General features: G+C 44.7%; 1 protein-coding gene across 1 annotated transcript; it reads right to left on the bottom strand.

The window, feature by feature from the left end:
• Positions 1-14272: 14272 nt before the first annotated feature.
• LOC136538416 (uncharacterized) lies at positions 14273-16922 on the bottom strand. Its single transcript, XM_066530386.1, has 3 exons — positions 16268-16922; positions 15638-15690; positions 14273-14823 (listed from the first exon to the last, which is right to left on the bottom strand). The coding sequence occupies exons 1-3, from the start codon at positions 16839-16841 to the stop codon at positions 14578-14580; spliced, it is 873 nt and encodes a 290-aa protein (XP_066386483.1). The 5' UTR covers positions 16842-16922; the 3' UTR covers positions 14273-14577.
• Between the last annotated feature and the right edge of the window lie 559 nt (positions 16923-17481).

Here is a 17481-nt window from a genome sequence, read left to right as displayed (position 1 = left end):
GCACACATTCTAGCCGCTTGAGAGCAACGTCTCAGACGGCCCACACGACACCCCTCCGAGACCTGGGACTAGTTCCCTCTCTCCCTTAGCTTGTAACCCCCTACTACGAGCACTTCGGTGCAAGGAATACAAGTTCTATCTCTCAGACTGGACGTAGGGCGCCGATTGCCTGAACCAGTACAAACCTTGTGTCTCTTTGCATCACCATCCGGAATCGGGAGCACGCAGAACAAATTCACTAGTCGGTTGAGGACCCCCCGGTCCAAAACACCGACAGATTATATCCATGGTGAAAATACATACTAGATCATGTATCATGTGAAACATATGAAGATCAAAAACATGTGAACTTGATTCATGAATCATAACAGAGAGAAACTGGCATGATATACATCTCATATTTGCAACAAGCATAAGGCTACATATGAAGCAACATGACTGTAAAAAGAAAACACATACGCAGAGCATATATTTGGCAGAAACAGACATAAGACATCTTATAAAACGACAAGACTGGACATATGAAACAAACTGATGGCAACATATGGAACAACACATATGAATTGCTGAAACATGTAGAAAGTAAAACAGAGAGAAGATGAAACGATCATACCCTCCCGTCCGCAATTCCGAAGTTCCAGCATTCGACATGCTGTAGGAGAAGAAAATGTTTCCTCGAGGAAGGAGACGCCGGCGATCGGGAAGAAGACGACGTACGGAGACGAAGACTCTTGGGCAGTCGCGTAGACGCTCCCCAAAAACCTAATTGCCGATCCCCCGAGCAAGGTCCCGAACGACAAGGGCTTCCTTTATAGACTTATCCCTTATAGATAAGTGAAGCGCCCCTCAAGATGTATTGACAACGAGCACTTCAAGTTATTCTGAGGAGATGAATAGTTCGCAATATTCCAAGTATCCGATCCTTTGTTCTCCATTCTGCTTATCTTAGGTGGATCGAAGTTATTTACCCTGGTAGAAGCAACGTCTCCCGACGTACTATTGGCTTCAGGTTAGATTTATCGAATACCTTTTGAGCTGGCTCCCATCGCCAAGAAATCTAGTTCGTAAGTCTAGTTTCCGCATTCGATTGAAATAGAGATTTCCAATGGGTGATCTCGATCACCATTCTATGTAATATCCGATGGATATATTTTATTTATACTTGCCTATCAACTTATTTAGGGTTGACCGAAGGGAATAACCTAAAGAAGAAGATAATCTAGTATCCGACCAAAGGGAGGAATTCCCCTGATAGAGGAAAGGCCTTCCGCTACTATATGGGAATGGGGCCCCTGCCTAAGCGCCTTCCCGAGATCGGACTCGAGGGAAGGTAAGATATCCGTCCGGGAGGTGAAGTTAGTAAATATAAATAATAGTATAGATCTCGCTTCTCCGTGCGCGCAGAGTTACGAGATGAGGAAAGCCATCAAGCAACTGAATTGTGTTTCCAGAATGTGTTCTCTCTTTAACTGGAGTTGGAAGACTCGCAGGGGAAGCCGAGAGGCCTCGGAGGCATGCGCCGGGAAGACAGAAAGACCCCCCCCCCTCGGGAGATCCTGCCTGGCTGCCTGCCTCGCCACGCCACGCCACGCCCCGAGCCCGGCCCGGCCGGCGGCGGCGGCGCGCGTGGCACGCCTTTGTCCGTTTCTCAATTTAGACGGATCAATTCCAATCATTTAAGTTGAGTCAATGTCCTTTTAACTTCCAATCCGGTACAAATAATAATACCCACAATTATAAGCCATAGAGTTATCGATTTATTAGATATATAAATGGGCCTAGCCCATAATAAATCCAACAAACGTCACCACGTTTCCTTGCTCCTCCTTTCCAAAGCGCCACCTCTCATGTCGTAGAGTTTGCTTGGTAGAGTTTCCTCTCCTTGGTTTTAGCTCCAGAATTGCTTGATTATCTGATGGAGTAATTTTAGTGGGGAAATAGAGTAGGGAGAAGGTGAATAGGTGAGAATTTATTCTAAAGCGATTTTAATAGAGATTGAATAGAAGTAGTAAAAAACAGTTTTTTAGTATTCAGTTTCTAGTACATAAATGAAGGAGTGTTTTTATCTACACTCCACAAAAATGTAGACAGAATTTCACGATGTCTGAGAACACACGATTTTGACTTGTGAGGGAGAATGTCCGGCAACCACCATCAGTTCCCCATTTCTATCGCGCGCCTTCTAGAAACCGCGCAAGTGATCATCCGTTCGCATGGGCTCACGATACATTGGGCCTTCACTTGACATTTGATCTATGTATACAGTGGCCCACGACCAACTCCATCCTTTTAATTTGCTTTATTTATTTATTTATCCCTTTTATTACGAGTGAGAAATGCCCTTGAGCTTCCGTGACACCTCGTCGTCCTGCGTGCCGCCAATGCGCATTCCTCCCCTCCTCTCCTTCATTCTTCCTGGGGGCGGCGAGACGAGCGCGCCTCCCTCCCCTCCTCTTCGTTCCATTATGCCTTTACGTATGGAATCAGGACATTTCTCTCAGACAACAAGCGTAGACTACCGCATGTAAACAATGCGCTACCATGAGAAATAATGGTAAGTGCTCTACCTTTTCATGCAAGGAAACAATATTTAAGTTCAGGCAGCAATTAATTCATTCACACAGACAATTATGAACCGATAGAAGATTATCCTGCTTGGTTTGCGCTTTGCGGCTCCCATTTGACCTATAGAATGACACAAGTAGTTCCCTGCAGCAGCAATATGGAGGAGAGCTTCACGGAGCAAATAGCACCCTCAGAAGTCAGACCCGTAAGAATAATCCATGGAAGCTTGCACGTTCTTGGCTTGCTTGTGTTTGGTGGATCTGAATCGCAGTTCTAATTTGCTAATCGCCTTCATCTCATCTTCTCTCCTCCCGTGTTATGGCGCGGCTCTAGCTCCAGGCATCCGAGATTGGAGCAGTTCGGCTCTGGAGGACGCACGACCGAGGGGAGTGGGGGCTCGCCGGGGTCTGGTGGTGGTGGTAGTCAGAGCCGCCCGTGCCGGAGGACGCACGGACGGATGCGGATGGCCGGGGAAGCACCAGGCGAGGACTGACGCACTAGGAGCTCGCCGGGGAAGGAGATGGCCGACGGACGCGGAGGCGCTGCACGCCGGCGCACGGACGCAGTGGAGTTGCGCGCTCGACCAGAAAAACGGCCGCTCCCGTCGTTCTTTCGGAGCCAGGTCAAAGGGCGTACGGCTCCACGAAGCCAGGCTAGGACCTATGTACAGCCAACCAATCAAGCTCCAATAAGATAGACTGCTTTGGTAACAGACTGCTAGGAGCGGAATAGGAAAACTCTGATATGTTTACAGCAATACTCCCTCCCTGCTCAAAAATCACGTCGTCTTAGGGGCAGAGTGGTTTTCACTAATAAAATCGTTTTGAGCGTATGGAGAGAGTTTTGGATGGGATTACCCCCACTGTTTCGTATCCTGGTCCGTCACGGCGTCGCCCAGTCCCGAGGACACATTTAATTGCGCCTCCTCGCTTGCCGTCGTCCCTTGCTTTGCTCACACCACGCATGAGAGAGAGAGAGAGTCCGTCGCTTGTCTCTATGGAGAGAGAGAGAGAGAGCTCGCTTGCGCTGCGCATGGAGGCCATCGCGCCGCACGACGTCGCGGCGGAGGACGTCATGGCAGTCCGTCGATCTGTGCCGCAGGACGTCGTGCCGCCGGAGTCCGTCGAGCTGCGCCGCAGGACGTTGCTGGCCGCGGCGGAGGAGTCGGAAGATGACGCGGTCGGAGACGCAGGAGCCTCCAAGGAGGACGAGGAGGTGGGCTCTCAGAGCCGGAGGATGAATCATCCATGGACATGGCTCCTCGGCAAGGGAACAGTAGCAATGCGGGGTACGCACATGAAAAAGAAAGGAGATGCAAAGATAGAGTACTATTTGTTCGATCAAGATTAAATGTCTCATGCATACATCCGTATTTGCCTAAATACTAAAGAAGTCTAATTGTGCAACTACTAATCCGAGGTCTAGTTGTTCCTCCATGAACCAAGCTTCTCCAAAGCGTCAGCTACCAACGAGAGAATAATATTGAAATTTTGAAAGTCCTGTTCATGAAATTAAATTCAGTTATAATGATATACTACTACTCATGAAATTAGACTGAGTTGAAACTAGAAAAGAAAATGTACTTGTAGAGAGTGTACCTGCTGAATGCTCAGAATAAGGCCATCAACGCTTCTTGTATCTTTCTTAATTTCAATAGCTTGGATAGCACGAGATATTCCTAGATCTACGATATCAAAATTTGGTGAAATTGATGGCTGAAAAACGACCCTAATGTGGAAACCATCTTCTTTACCAGCTTCAAGGAACTGTGGATCATGATGTTCTACTCTAATATGAGAAGGTGCATTATCTTGCAGAATGTAGATAGGCTTGTCGACATCTTCTAGTGGCCATCTAGCTCGAATAGCAGGAAGAACACTAGAAATCATGAATTCTCTAATTACATCTCTTGTAATTGTTGCTATTGGCTTCGCTTCAATTGTCCCAGCTGGCCGGTTAACACTACTCCTCTTAGCATGCTCAAAAGTAACTAGAGGAGAGCATCATATCTTTCCGTTAAAAATACACACTCTCCCCTCATCGAATCTTGGTCGAGCAGTCACACATAAAAACATTATTTTAGGAATCTTGCTCTTGGAAGAACCTAAGGTCAATATTCTAGTAAGAACATAATAACACCATTCCTCATCTTCCGGTGGCAAGTTTAAATCCAAAGCAACAAATGCTTCATTGTCACCTAGTAGAGTGGCATAAGAACATGTACACTTAGACTTTAAATAATGGATGCATGCATAAAAAAAACAGAGACGAAGATACAAAGAAACCGGACAAGTACTTACCATTGGAATCCAATCAAAAAAAGAACTCGTCCATGTGTTGGGACAGTTGCACGACAAATGAACAAGAGGAGCTAGCTTAGTGTTATGTTGCATACTAGTACTGCTTGCGCTGTGGCGTTTAAATAGGCAAGTGACCCAAACGCGCCAAGGGAAAAAATCGCGCCAACAGTCTCATACAGCAGCCAATGTGAGCGCCAAGGAAAGTAATCCGTGCGGCAAGGGAAAAAAACGCGCCCATAGTGTCATGCAGCGAGCCTCAACGAATTAGGCAAACGCCAACAAAAAAAAAAATCGCATGCAAAATTGACACATTACACAAAAAATATGATGACGCAAGGGATTGAACACTGCCCTCGTCCATGTGTTGGGATAGTTGTACGACAAATGAACAAGAGGAGCCGGCTTAGTGTTGTGTTGCATACTAGTACTGCTTGCACTGTGGCGTTTAAATAGGCAAGTGATCCAAACGAACTGGCGTAAAAATCACGCGCCAGCGAACGGAGAGATTCGTGCCAAGGGAAAAAATCATGCCAAAAAATTGCGCCAACAGTCCCATGCAGCAGCCAACGCGAGCGCCAAAGAAAGTAATCCGCGCGGCAAGGGAAAAAAACGCACCCACAATGCCATGCAGCGAGCCTCAACGAATCAGGCAAGCACCAACGAAAAAAATCGCGCGCAAAATTGACACATTACACAAAAAAATATGACGACACGAGGGATCGAACACTACCCTCGTGGCTCGAGCCTCAACGAGCTAACAAACAAAGCCGCAAATGTTTGTTGTATCGGGATACCTGCTACCCTATTTAATAAGAGCAGACAGGGAAAAGTATACCCTAATTAATTACTCCTTGGTATGCTAAATCTTGTTCAAAACGACTTGATTTTTTAGTATGGAGGGAGTACATACTTTATTCACATTTGTTTACAGTAATACATATACAACAACAACAAAACCTTTAAGTCCCAAATAAGTTGGGGTAGGCTAGAGTTGAAACCCAGCAGAAGCAATCAATGTTCAGACACGTGAATAGTTGTCTTCCAAGCACTCCTATCTAAGGCTAAGTCTTTGGGTATATTCCATCCTTTCAAGTCTCCTTTTATTGCCTCTACCCAAGTCAACTTCGGTCTTCCTCTGCCTCTCTTCACGTTACTATCCTGGCTTAGGATTTCACTACGCACCGGTGCCTCTGGAGGTCTCCGTTGGACATGTCCAAACCATCTCAACCGGTGTTGGATAAACTTTTCTTTAATTGGTGCTACCCCTAATCTATCACGCATATCATTGTTCCGAACTCGATCCCTTCTTGTATGACCGCAAATCCAACGCAACATACGCATTTCCGCGACACTTATCTGTTGAACATGTCGTCTTTTCGTAGACCAACATTCTGCACCATACAATATAGCAGGTCTAATCGTCGTCCTATAAAACTTGCCTTTTAGCTTCTGTGGTACCCTTTTGTCACATAGGACACCAGATGCTTGTCGTCACTTCATCCACTCTGCTTTGATTCTATGGCTAACATCTTCCTCAATATCCCCGTCTCTCTGTAGCATTGATCCTAAATATCGAAAGGTATCCTTCCTAGGCACTACTTGACCTTCCAAACTAATATCTTCCTCCTCCCGAATAGTAGTGCCGAAGTCACATCTCATATACTCAGTTTTAGTTCTACTGAGTCTAAAACCTTTGAACTCCAAAGTCTTCCACCATAATTCTAGTTTCCGATTCACTCCTGTTCGGCTTTCATCAACTAGCACTACATCGTCCGCGAAAAGCATACACCAAGGGATGTCCCCTTGTATGTCCCTTGTGACCTCATCCATCACTAAGACAAACAAATAAGGGCTCAAAGCTGACCCTTGATGTAGTCCTATCCTAATCAGGAAGTCATCCGTGTCTCCATCACTTGTTCAAACTCTAGGCATGACATTGTTGTACATGTCCTTAATGAGCCCGACGTACTTCATTGGGACTTTATGTTTGTCCAAAGCTCACCATATAACATTCCTTGATATTTTATCATAAGCCTTCTCCAAGTCAATAAAAACCATGTGTAGGTCATTCTTCTTCTCTCTATACCGCTTCATAATTTGTCTTATTAAGAAAATGGCTTCCATGGTTGACCTTTCGGGCATGAAACTAAATTGGTTCATAGAGACCCGCGTTATTGCTCTCAAGCGATGCCCGATAACTCTCTCCCATAGCTTCATAGTATGACTCATCAACTTAATTCTCTGGTAATTAGTACAACTTTGAATATCCCCTTTATTCTTGTAGATCGGTACCAATATACTTCTCCTCCACTCATCAGACATCTTGTTCGATCGAAAAATATGGTTGAACAGCTTGGTTAGCCATACTATAGCTATATCCCCCAGGCATCTCCACACCTCGATTGGGATACCATCCGGTCTTATCGCCTTACCTCCTTTCATCCTTTTCAACGCCTCTCTGACCTTAGATTCTTGGATTCTCCGCACAAAGCGTCTATTGGTGTCATCAAAAGAGTCATCCAACTAAAAGGTTCTGTCCGTATTCTCACCATTGAACAATTTGTCAAAATACTCTTGCCATCGATGTCGGATCTCATCCTCCTTCACCAAAAGATGCTCTCTTTCATTCTTAATGCACTTAACTTGGTTGAAGTCCCTTGTCTTCTCTCACGAACCCTAGCCATCCTATAAATGTCCTTCTCTCCTTCCTTCGTACTCAAACGTTGGTAAAGATCCTCATACGCTCTACCCTTTGCCACACTTACAGCTCGCTTTGTAGTCTTCTTTGCCACCTTGTACTTCTCTATGTTGTCTACATTCCTGTCATGGTACAAGCATCTATAGCATTCTTTCTTCTCCTTAATAGCCCTTTGGACTTTCTCGTTCCACCACCAAGTATCTTTAGCCTCGCATCCACTTCCTTTGGTTACTCCACACACCTCTGAGGCCACCTTCTGAATGTTGGTTGCCATCTTCTCCCACATGTTGTTTATGTTCTCTTCTTTCTTCCAAGAGCCCTCTTTGATAACACTTTCCCTGAATACCTCTGACGTCTTCCCTTTCTGTTTCCATCACTTTGTTCTTTCAATCTTAGCTTGTTTATCCCTACGGGCACGCACCTGAAAACGAAAGTCTGCCATCAAAAGCTTATGTTGAGAAACAACACGCTCCCCTAGTATCACCTTGCAACCCAAGCATGCTCGTTTGTCCTTTCTTCTTATGAGGACAAAGTCAATCTAGCTAGAGTGTTGTCCGCTACTGAAGGTCACTAGATGAGATTCTCTCTTTCTAAAGAAAGTGTTGGCTATCATCAGGTCAAAAGCTACCGCGAAGTCCAGAACTTCCTCCCCCTCCTGATTCCTACTACCATACCCAAAACCTCCATGAACCGCCTCAAAACCTGCGCTTGTAGTACCTACATGCCCATTAAGATCTCCTCCTATAAAAAGCTTCTCACTACTGGGAACAGCTCCAATCAGACCATCTAAGTCTTTCCAGAACTGTCTCTTAGCACTCTCGTCGAGGCCTACTTGGGGGCATACACACTAATTACGTTCAAGACCATATCACCAATGACAAGCTTGACTAAGATAATCCTATCTCCTTGCCTTCTCACTCTCACCACACTATTCTTAAGGCTCTTATCAATCAAAACTCCTACTCCATTTCTATTCGCAACTGTCCTTGTATACCAAAGCTTGAAACCTGTATTGTCCACCTTCTTCGCCTTCTGACCTTTTCATTTAGTCTCTTGAACGCATAATATATTTACACGCCTCCTAGTCGCGGTATCAACTAATTCTCTTAACTTACCTGTAAGCGACCCTACATTCCAACTGCCTAAACGGATCCTAGTTGGTTCGACTAGCTTTCTTACCCTTCGCACCCGTCGAATTAGATGTGAAGACCCTTGCTCATTTTTCACTACACCCGGGCGCCGATGTAGCGCGCCACTAAGGATGCGATGACTCGATCCTTGATCAATTGACACCGTGCCCAGATTGCGACACGGCGTGTCACAGGGGTGACGACCCGGCCCTTGCTCATTTAACACTATACCTGGGTTCCGATATGGCGCGTTGCTAAGAGGGTTACGCCCCAACGATTTTCTTTCGGGTTTCATCTCCATTAGAATGGCAAGATTTAACGTTGGCTCGCCACGCCTATCACAACCCTCCTCCTTTATCAGGGCTTGGGACCTGCTATGTTGAGATAACATAGGCGGAGTTGCTTACAGTAATACATATGAAAAAGAAATTAATATTTTTTTTGTAATGTCAGTTTCAAATTCAGAATTAGTTTTAAGAGAACAATTAGTTTTAAAAATAAGGTTTATGGAATCGATGTTATTACCTCAAGAATATTCTTCCAACTATGGTTTGTTGGCTTTTGATTAAAAATTTTCTATGGACTTTGTTGATCTCGATGCCTTTTGTATCTTTCCTCGAAGACATGTTAGTTGAAACAAAAAGAAGAGTTTCAAATTTGTAGTTATTATGGCAATATCACTCGATTACGAACACAAGTATGTATCGGTACTTCTTGTGTAATGACATACTCCCTGTATCCCTAAATAGAAGTCATTCTCGCTTCCCGAGAAGTCAATATTTTTTAACTTTGATCGAGTATATACAAAAAAATATTAATATTTGTAATACATAATTAGTACCATTAGAAGATCGTTGAATATATTTTCATAATAAATTTATTTGGAGATATAAATGTTGCACATATTTTCTATAAAACCTAATTAAAGTTGAGAAAGTTTGACCTACACGTACCCCATAACGATTTTTTTTTGACGGAGGGAGTAACATGGTATGAATCACAACATCATGACCGCGGAGAAAAATTATTTAAATGTATATGGCGTAATTTTTTCTTTAAATCTAGACAAATCCAAGGGTGCATACTTTTTGTTTTTCTATCAATCTTGTAATCTCTATTAAATCTAGATTACTATAAAATCACATGATGCATATTCTTTCTTTTTTTCCTGATTAATCTCGTAATTTCTATTCCCCCTATTATTGTATAAATACTAGGAAAGGAGGCGCCCTTCACCGCGCCCGTTGGTTTGTGCGCCAATGAGCTGAGCCGTTGACGCCATGCCCTATTGTTGTGCCAATGAGCTGAAGTCATCTTTTAAATTTTTTGTTTGCACTTGAGCGGGCACTTTATTTATTGTTATAGTATAAATAAATAATTTCTTGTCCAGTACACCGTAGGAGTCATAGTCCACGTGGTGCTCTGAAACTGGATGACTCCATAAAAGTTTGCTACCTGGCCAGTAACACTTGTATCACGAGTTCATGGCTCCATAGGACCTAACTGCTACTCATCATACTCAGAATAACAACTTGATGAAAGAAGAAATTAAAAAGGAACACATAAGGTTGACTCTATGAAAGTTTACTACACAATAACACTTCATCATGACTCACTCCATAAGACTTAACTGCTAGTGATTATGTGACTTCTTCATCTTTCGGAACATTGATACGTACTACCTGTGGTCGCCTCAAGAGGTCATAAGCTTTAAGGGCCTCATGCGGGCTTGTGATCCCAGTTTCCTGTCCTATTTTTCTCTCTTCACGGTTCCTCAGGAATTGGCCCCCTTCACTATCCCAGCGCCACAAGTAGTACGATATTTTCCCCCAATGCTGAAAAAGTTTCGCTTGCTGTGGGACTGCGCTGATAAACGTCTCGGTCTCCCACAGATCGCCGCTAAATGTTTCCCGGACCACTCGGATTCTTAAGGCTCCAGGATACATGATCATCTTTCGAACCAAGGCTTTCTTGAGCTCAGTCAGGGAGCTAGCTGATGCCATGTCTATAGCGGCCAAGCGTCCGCGTCGCTTCCAAATCCGACTTCTTTCCTAGGGGTACTGTGTGCAGCTTCTCAACGCCATCTTCAATGAGGTTGGGATATGTCTCGTCCCATTCTTTACCTCGCTCATCGAGCCCAGAATTTAGGACTACGCAGGCCTCGGTTAGATTGTAAGTTTTTTCACTCTCTTTCCATTACATTAAATCTTTGGACATATGTATGGAGTATTAAATGTAGATAAAAAATAACTAATTATACGTTTGATTGTAAATTACGAGACGAATCTTTTGAGCCTAGTTAGGCCATAATTGGACAATAATTGTCAAATACAAACGAAAGTACTACAGTACTAAATATTGATTCCTAACCCCAATCTAAACACGGCCGCAATTTGGAAACATGTCCTCGTAGCCCTTGAAGCAGTGCCAGGTGCCTACGTTGTTCATGAAGGCTAGGAGAGAAAGGTCATTGTCGGTTAAGGCAATCGTCGCTCGATCCTCGTCGGTTTCGCCCCGGAAAGGACACCTTAATCCACCTCCCCGGCCCGGAGCCGTCACCCCCAAAGGCACTTGGCTGAAGGTGCTTAGGGCCCAGGTATCGATGGCCCTGGACCTCCAGCCTTGGCATAGCGTCAGCGGCTATCTCGTGGATTATGCCAAATACTTCGGCGTGCGAACACTCAGTAAGGTCAAACTCGTCAGTGGTTATGTCGACTGTGATGTAACCACACTGGACGAGCTGGACAAGAGCTATAATGTGCGCCGCGATGATCCATACCATGAGGGGGCTCGCAGTCGCCATGCGCCGGCGCTTGAAGGACCACCGCGACCGCGTCTTGTCATCCTGCTTGACGAAGGGGAGCTTGGTGCCGGCGGCAGCATGCTTTTTGCCATCGTCTCGCAAATTAGTCACGACTTCTGTAATTAGTTTTATGATTAGTATCTTAACACCCGATGTGACACCCAATATAACATTCAATGTGACACCTCCTAAATTTTAGTCCCTACATCAAACACTCCCTAAGTCAGCCTAGCTATGTGTGTTGCCACATGGCGTTATTGATTCCTGTGGTTACGCCAGGTTGATGAGGGCTTGCTGAATGGCTTGATTGGAGATTGAGTAAAATATACCTTCAAGTTTTCAAGATAGCACATAAACGAGGTCCCCGAGCATTAATGCATTATACCATATATATACATACAAAAGGCTCCGTCGGGTGTAGACTTGAATTTTCAACATATAAGGTATTCCCGCCGTTTTGAAATATAAGAGATCTATAAGTTTATCTTAAGTCAAACTTATGTTATGTTTGATCAAATTTATAGAGAGCAGCACTAACATCTACCACATCAGAAAAGGTATAATATAAATATTTCATAATGTATCCAATTAAGCTAATTTAAAGCCCTACGTATTTTCTTGTTAAATTTAGTAAAAAATTTTATAGTTTAACTTAGGATAAAACTGGATCTCTTGTAATTCATGACAGAGGGAGTAGTAAAATGCACTCAAGAAAATCATCTACGATGGAAATCAAATATTTTGCACTATGTTTCTGAGTTCTGAACTGTAATATAAAGTATATTTGTCTCAACAGGCAACTCCAAGTACATAGGGTCGTCGCCAGAGCAGGCAAACCATGCAATAGTTTAGGCCCTGTTTGGTTTCCATAAGTCAGGTGACTTATTAAGTCAGGTGACTGAAAACCAGTGACTTATAAGTCATGCATGTTTGGTTGTAGATGACTTATAAGCTCATGCCTGTTAAGTGAAAGGTGTGGGCCCCACGCGGAAAAGGGTGGCTTATAAGTTTTAAGCAGGGGTGAACCAGCTTATTTCTTATAAGCAGGGGTGACTTATAAGTTGGTGGTGTTTGACAAAATCAGTCACTTATTTTACTTTTTAACTTATAAGTAGGTGACCTATTTGGAATCAAACAGGCTCTTAATTGTGGAAAGAAAGGAATGCGAGGTGTTTCCGCGGAGCCGCAACCCAATTAGCGATGCTGCTGGCAACAATCAAAGTATGAGGCAAAGCTTTGGGTGCAAGAAGGAGCGAAGAACATGGGTTGTTTACTTCAGCGAGTAATAGGCTAGCCAGTGTTCGCAAGGGAGGGCGAAAGCTTTCTTCAAAAATTTCATTTGTCCAACCCTTTGTACTCAAACTGATGTTCTCTCTTAATACAAAAACGCGCAAATCTTTTAGGTCTTGTTTAAATACGCATGTATTCATCTCAATCCACATGCGTTGAAGTGGATTGGAGTGGAATTGAACTAAGTTCCATTCCATTCCACTCCAACATACGTGGATTGAAGTTGATACACATGCATCGAAACAAAGCCTTATGTGATTGAGAAAAAAAAAACAGGGGGATCAAGAATTAACATGCATATCCATCACTAGATGGACTAATGACATCAAAATTGCTTTATTTACAGTTCTAAAAATAATTCTAACATACAGATATTACAAGGTTCACAATATCTTCCTAGCCTTTAGATATGAGTATGAGTACATGAGAAAAAATCCAGCTACTGCTCCAACTACTATTCCACCAGTCGTCGCCCAAAAGACCCACTGCTCGAAAACAAACTTATTGTCAACGATGGGCCAAGCAGATAGTGCCGATACATGGCACAAGCAGGACAAAAAATGGGTCAGGAGTGCAAGGGTAAACCGCATTTGTTTCGAGATATGATTTAAGATTCATGCCAAATATTCCTACAAACAAAGCACCCGGCGTTAGTCTAATAGTGGTGCGTTTTTCCAACCATCGCAAAAATTCTCACTCAATTTATATTGGAAGTACTACTACACGAAAAATCAGAAATGGATGTACAAGTGCAGGAGCACTGACATCGACGACAGAAATTCGGCCGCATCACAGATGGATAAGATTCTTTCACAAAAGATTGACAATGAATTCACGGAAGCTATCAAAGTACTCAGGAACAGCCAAGGAGCTGACCCTGTCCAGGCAGAGAGAGCAGAGGACAAGGGCGATTGTTCTTGTCCCCCGGCAACTGACTGGAAAACCGGATGAAATTGTTCTGGTCAGATAGTGACCGAGACAACTCAAGGTTAATGATTTGTAGCCAAACATATCCAACTACTAGTCAACAACGATTTACAGCCCAGCAAGCCTCCAAACGATTCATAGCCGTGCAAACCTCCAAGGCTCCAACTGACAAAGGCAAATTTCGCCTTAGGAAAATGTAAGGCCAATGAGGATGAAGTTTCGCATTCTCTGGGCCACTGGGTCGACTAAGGCGGTGGTAAACTAGAACTAGGTATACCAGACTTGCATCCCTTCAGCCATGGTTATGGAATAGGTTACACACTTGTTAAACTTGGCAAATTGATAGCACACAGTTGCGCCACAGCTCCAGCATGGCTTCATCGCCACACCTGTAACTTCTTAGCAAACTTCAGGGTAAAAAAAATGATGAGGATGGAACTGCAACTAGGGCAGGCCTGGTGCAGCAGTAAGAGCTGTCTCACTGAGTCACCAGGTCGCAGGTTCGAAGCAGCCTCTCCGTATATTTTGTGTGGGTGGGGGGGGGGGGACGTACAATTCCTTGGAGGGAAAATTACATGTTTCAAGTCAATTTGTTTCAACGTACACGCCAGAGGAAACGTGGCACAAACTCCCCCCTATATATCAGACTAAATTATACAAACAAGCAGGACAGTGGCTCAAAGGATGCAAAATGCAACGATTTGGGAGCAAACGGTACAATTTACAATGGTTGCCACCAAATGCGTCCATCTCCAGCTTTCTCAAGCTCTAACGTGGTGAAGTGTTACTGCATGCTGTTACAGATAACAGCGTATGTGTGCTTATGCATTTCAAAAACCGTCAGACCGGATATTTCATCAACCACTAAATAGCCCCACTTAGTTTCCTGAGCTTCAGAGGGAGAAAATTGGTCGAATCAGCATTCCTCTTCGTGCCGAAATTGACAGGAGCAACACCAATAGGTGTGATCGATGAAGTTGTGGTGTTTCTCCGAAACCTCCCCATGTTCCAATATGAGAAAGGTTCATCATGTTGGCTGCTAGAGCTAGGATCATGCCTTGCAAGATTTGGTTGTACTGGTATTGCACCATGCTGTCTATCATGCAGATCCTGCAAGAAACGGTAGACCAATGTGTAGTGAAGGAACGCTGCCATGTTAACGGTTAGTTCATGGAAGCCAGGTTTCTCTATCAGCTAGTCATTCTCAGCAGTACAATGTGGGTGTTTTGATACCAAAAGACCCTTCTACCCAAACAGGCCAGTTATACAAATATACCAGATATATTGTTACGATAAACTCTATCTGGATTTTTATGTAACTAATCATGAAGCGACCAAGGTGTTTTGTTTGAGAAACCACCTCATCTAGATTGGAATGAGGCGTTCATCACAATATCACATGGATTTTGGTGGAAGCTCATGTGATTGTGAGGGATGAGATGGTCATAGATAACCATTCCATTCCCCATACCAAACAAAAATGTAAGGAGTGAGAAGATGATGAATTGCCCCATTCCTCAAACCAAATACCCCATATGTGATTCAGCAAAGGGGAGTTGGTAACCAGATCGTGCAACAACAATAAAGTCTCTACAATCACTGGCAGTTAGCGCTTCTTATCCATACCTAGGAAAACCAATGCTCAGAAAGTACACTAAGATGTTTCATTTCATTTGCTTTAAGTTATGGACCATCAACAGTAGTTGTTTTACTATGGAAAATTATGTTTCAACCAGGATCTTTCTCACATTTTTGTTAAACTGATTACGCAGGTTCTAGAGTATTCAGGTTCCAAGTGACATTGGGGTTATTTATTTTGTTGTTATGGGATGTGAGTACCCCTAACAACCTGAAAAGAATGAAGCCACATCGCCCATAAAAATAAATGTTGCCAAGTAACGGGAAATGAAGTTGAAACTCTTACATTAAGTGTTCTTATGGGAACCATGTCCAAAGCATGGCTAGGATATGCAGCACCTACACAATAGAAATTTTGTTACCACAAGATTCATTAGATTCAGTGAGAAATTAAGACTTTGTGTGGTGGTCTGAGCCTCTAAGGTCTCTGATGCTCAACTGGATAACAAAAGTGAAAAATGGTGTGCCAAATAATTTTGTTGCAGGTTACCATACATTGTTGTCATGTACAGGTAGCTTCTATTTCTCTATATAAGCATGAGGAACTATCTAGAGAAAAGTGCAAGAATTCCCAAGGATGATTGGAAAGTAAAGAAATGGATGCATGTAGTTCACATAGTATTGCCAGTAGTCACTAACTCGCTACATTAACTATGAATATAAAAACGAAATAGTAGCATTGTCACAAGAAAACTTGCTCCCATAGCACTGTTAAGCATCCACTTACTTAGACAAAGGAAATTCCTGAAAGGTGTTATGCACTTGATAAATTCAGAGGCTGGTGGTGAGGAAAGCAGAGATAAGGATTTGAAGTAGAGTGTTAAAAGGACTACAAATGAAGGAGGTGGCTGAAAGTTTGCCAAAACAATATGCAAAATTACTAACAGAAGGAACAGAGCCGAAATCAATTAGATACCTGCAGCTCTGGCCGACAGCCAGGCGTAGCGGGGGTCGCCGCCGACCATCTGTCGCGACAGCCCAGGAAACCCGCCACTGCCGCTGTGGCTTCTGAGCCCGATCAACGGCCTCACAGGCATAACCTCCTCGAAATCCGCGACCGGCGGCAGCGGCGCTGGGAGACGGAAGAACGGCGACAGCATCGTTTGGCCGCCGCCGACGGCAATACGACCAGCAGCGGCCCCAACGGAAGAGGCGGCGGCGGCGGCGTCCCAAGCACCGGCCGGGGCGCCCAGCCACGGGCGCGGGCTCCAGCGGAAGGGGCCGAACCCGGTGTTGCGCGGCGGGAGCGGCGGCGGAGTGCGGGACTCGTCGGTGGAGATGGCGTCCTGATGTGCAGGCGGCGGCGCGCGGATGTGCAGGGGCGGGGGCCGCGGCGGCGGCGGCGGCGGCGGGGGACTGGGGGTGAGGTGGAGGCGGCGGATCCAGACGGAGGCGAGCGGGTCGGACGCGGGCGGGAGGCGCTGGTGGTGAGGGCGCAGCGCGGAGCTGCGGCTTCCTACGGAGCTGCGGGGCGCGGGGTGCTCCGACATGGCGTCGTCGGCGGGGAAAGTGGAGGACGGGGAGCCGGCGAGGGAGAAGCAGGGTGGAATTGCTCACTGCTTTCTCGTGGCTGCAATGTGTGAACGAAGAAAAGATATACATATATAAATAACTATATAATATATAATAATAACTATACTACAACAACAACAACAAAAGTAGTAGTAGTAGTAGTAATAATAATAATAATAATAATAATAATAATAATAATAATAATAATAATAATAATAATAATAATAATCTCGCACAACTAAAAAGACTAAAGAATGGATACTTTTTGGTGCGATATTTCACCGTGGATCCACCGTCCTGCCTCCGGCTATCCCACCCCCCCACGCTCCTCTCGCTCTGCTTCTCATTGCGAGATCCCGCTCGCTCCCCCTCCCCCGCGCATGTGCTTCTCATCGCGAGATCCCGCTCACTCCCCCATGCAGTTGTGCCATCATCCTCGCCGTGCGCGCCTGCTCCGTCGTCGCATCCAACCTACGACGACCGCGATCGGATCCATCGACCATTCCTTCCCGTGACGACCACGCTCTCTAGCAGCCGCTCCTCATCTCTGGTGGTAGCTTCTCTCCGCGACGAGCACCCTCCCCTCCGGCGGCGGCTCCTCCCTTCGCAATGAACGCG

This window comes from Miscanthus floridulus, chromosome 2 (genome assembly GCF_019320115.1).
Source record: "Miscanthus floridulus cultivar M001 chromosome 2, ASM1932011v1, whole genome shotgun sequence".
Lineage (NCBI taxonomy): Eukaryota > Viridiplantae > Streptophyta > Magnoliopsida > Poales > Poaceae > Miscanthus > Miscanthus floridulus.
The sequence above is the reverse complement of the archived record's forward strand: the minus strand, read 5'-3'. Positions and strand labels throughout refer to the sequence as shown.

What these genes read in the sequence shown, in the direction of transcription:
- LOC136538416 (XM_066530386.1), bottom strand. Translation starts at nt 16,841, where the DNA reads ATGTCGGAGCACCCCGCGCCCCGCAGCTCCGTAGGAAGCCGCAGCTCC. An exon ending in GCTGTCGGCCAGAGCTGCAG is followed by an intron (nt 15,691 to 16,267) that starts GTATCTAATTGA and finishes TCTATTGTGTAG; the next exon opens with GTGCTGCATATCCTAGCCAT. An exon ending in TTCCCATAAGAACACTTAAT is followed by an intron (nt 14,824 to 15,637) that starts GTAAGAGTTTCA and finishes CGTTTCTTGCAG; the next exon opens with GATCTGCATGATAGACAGCA.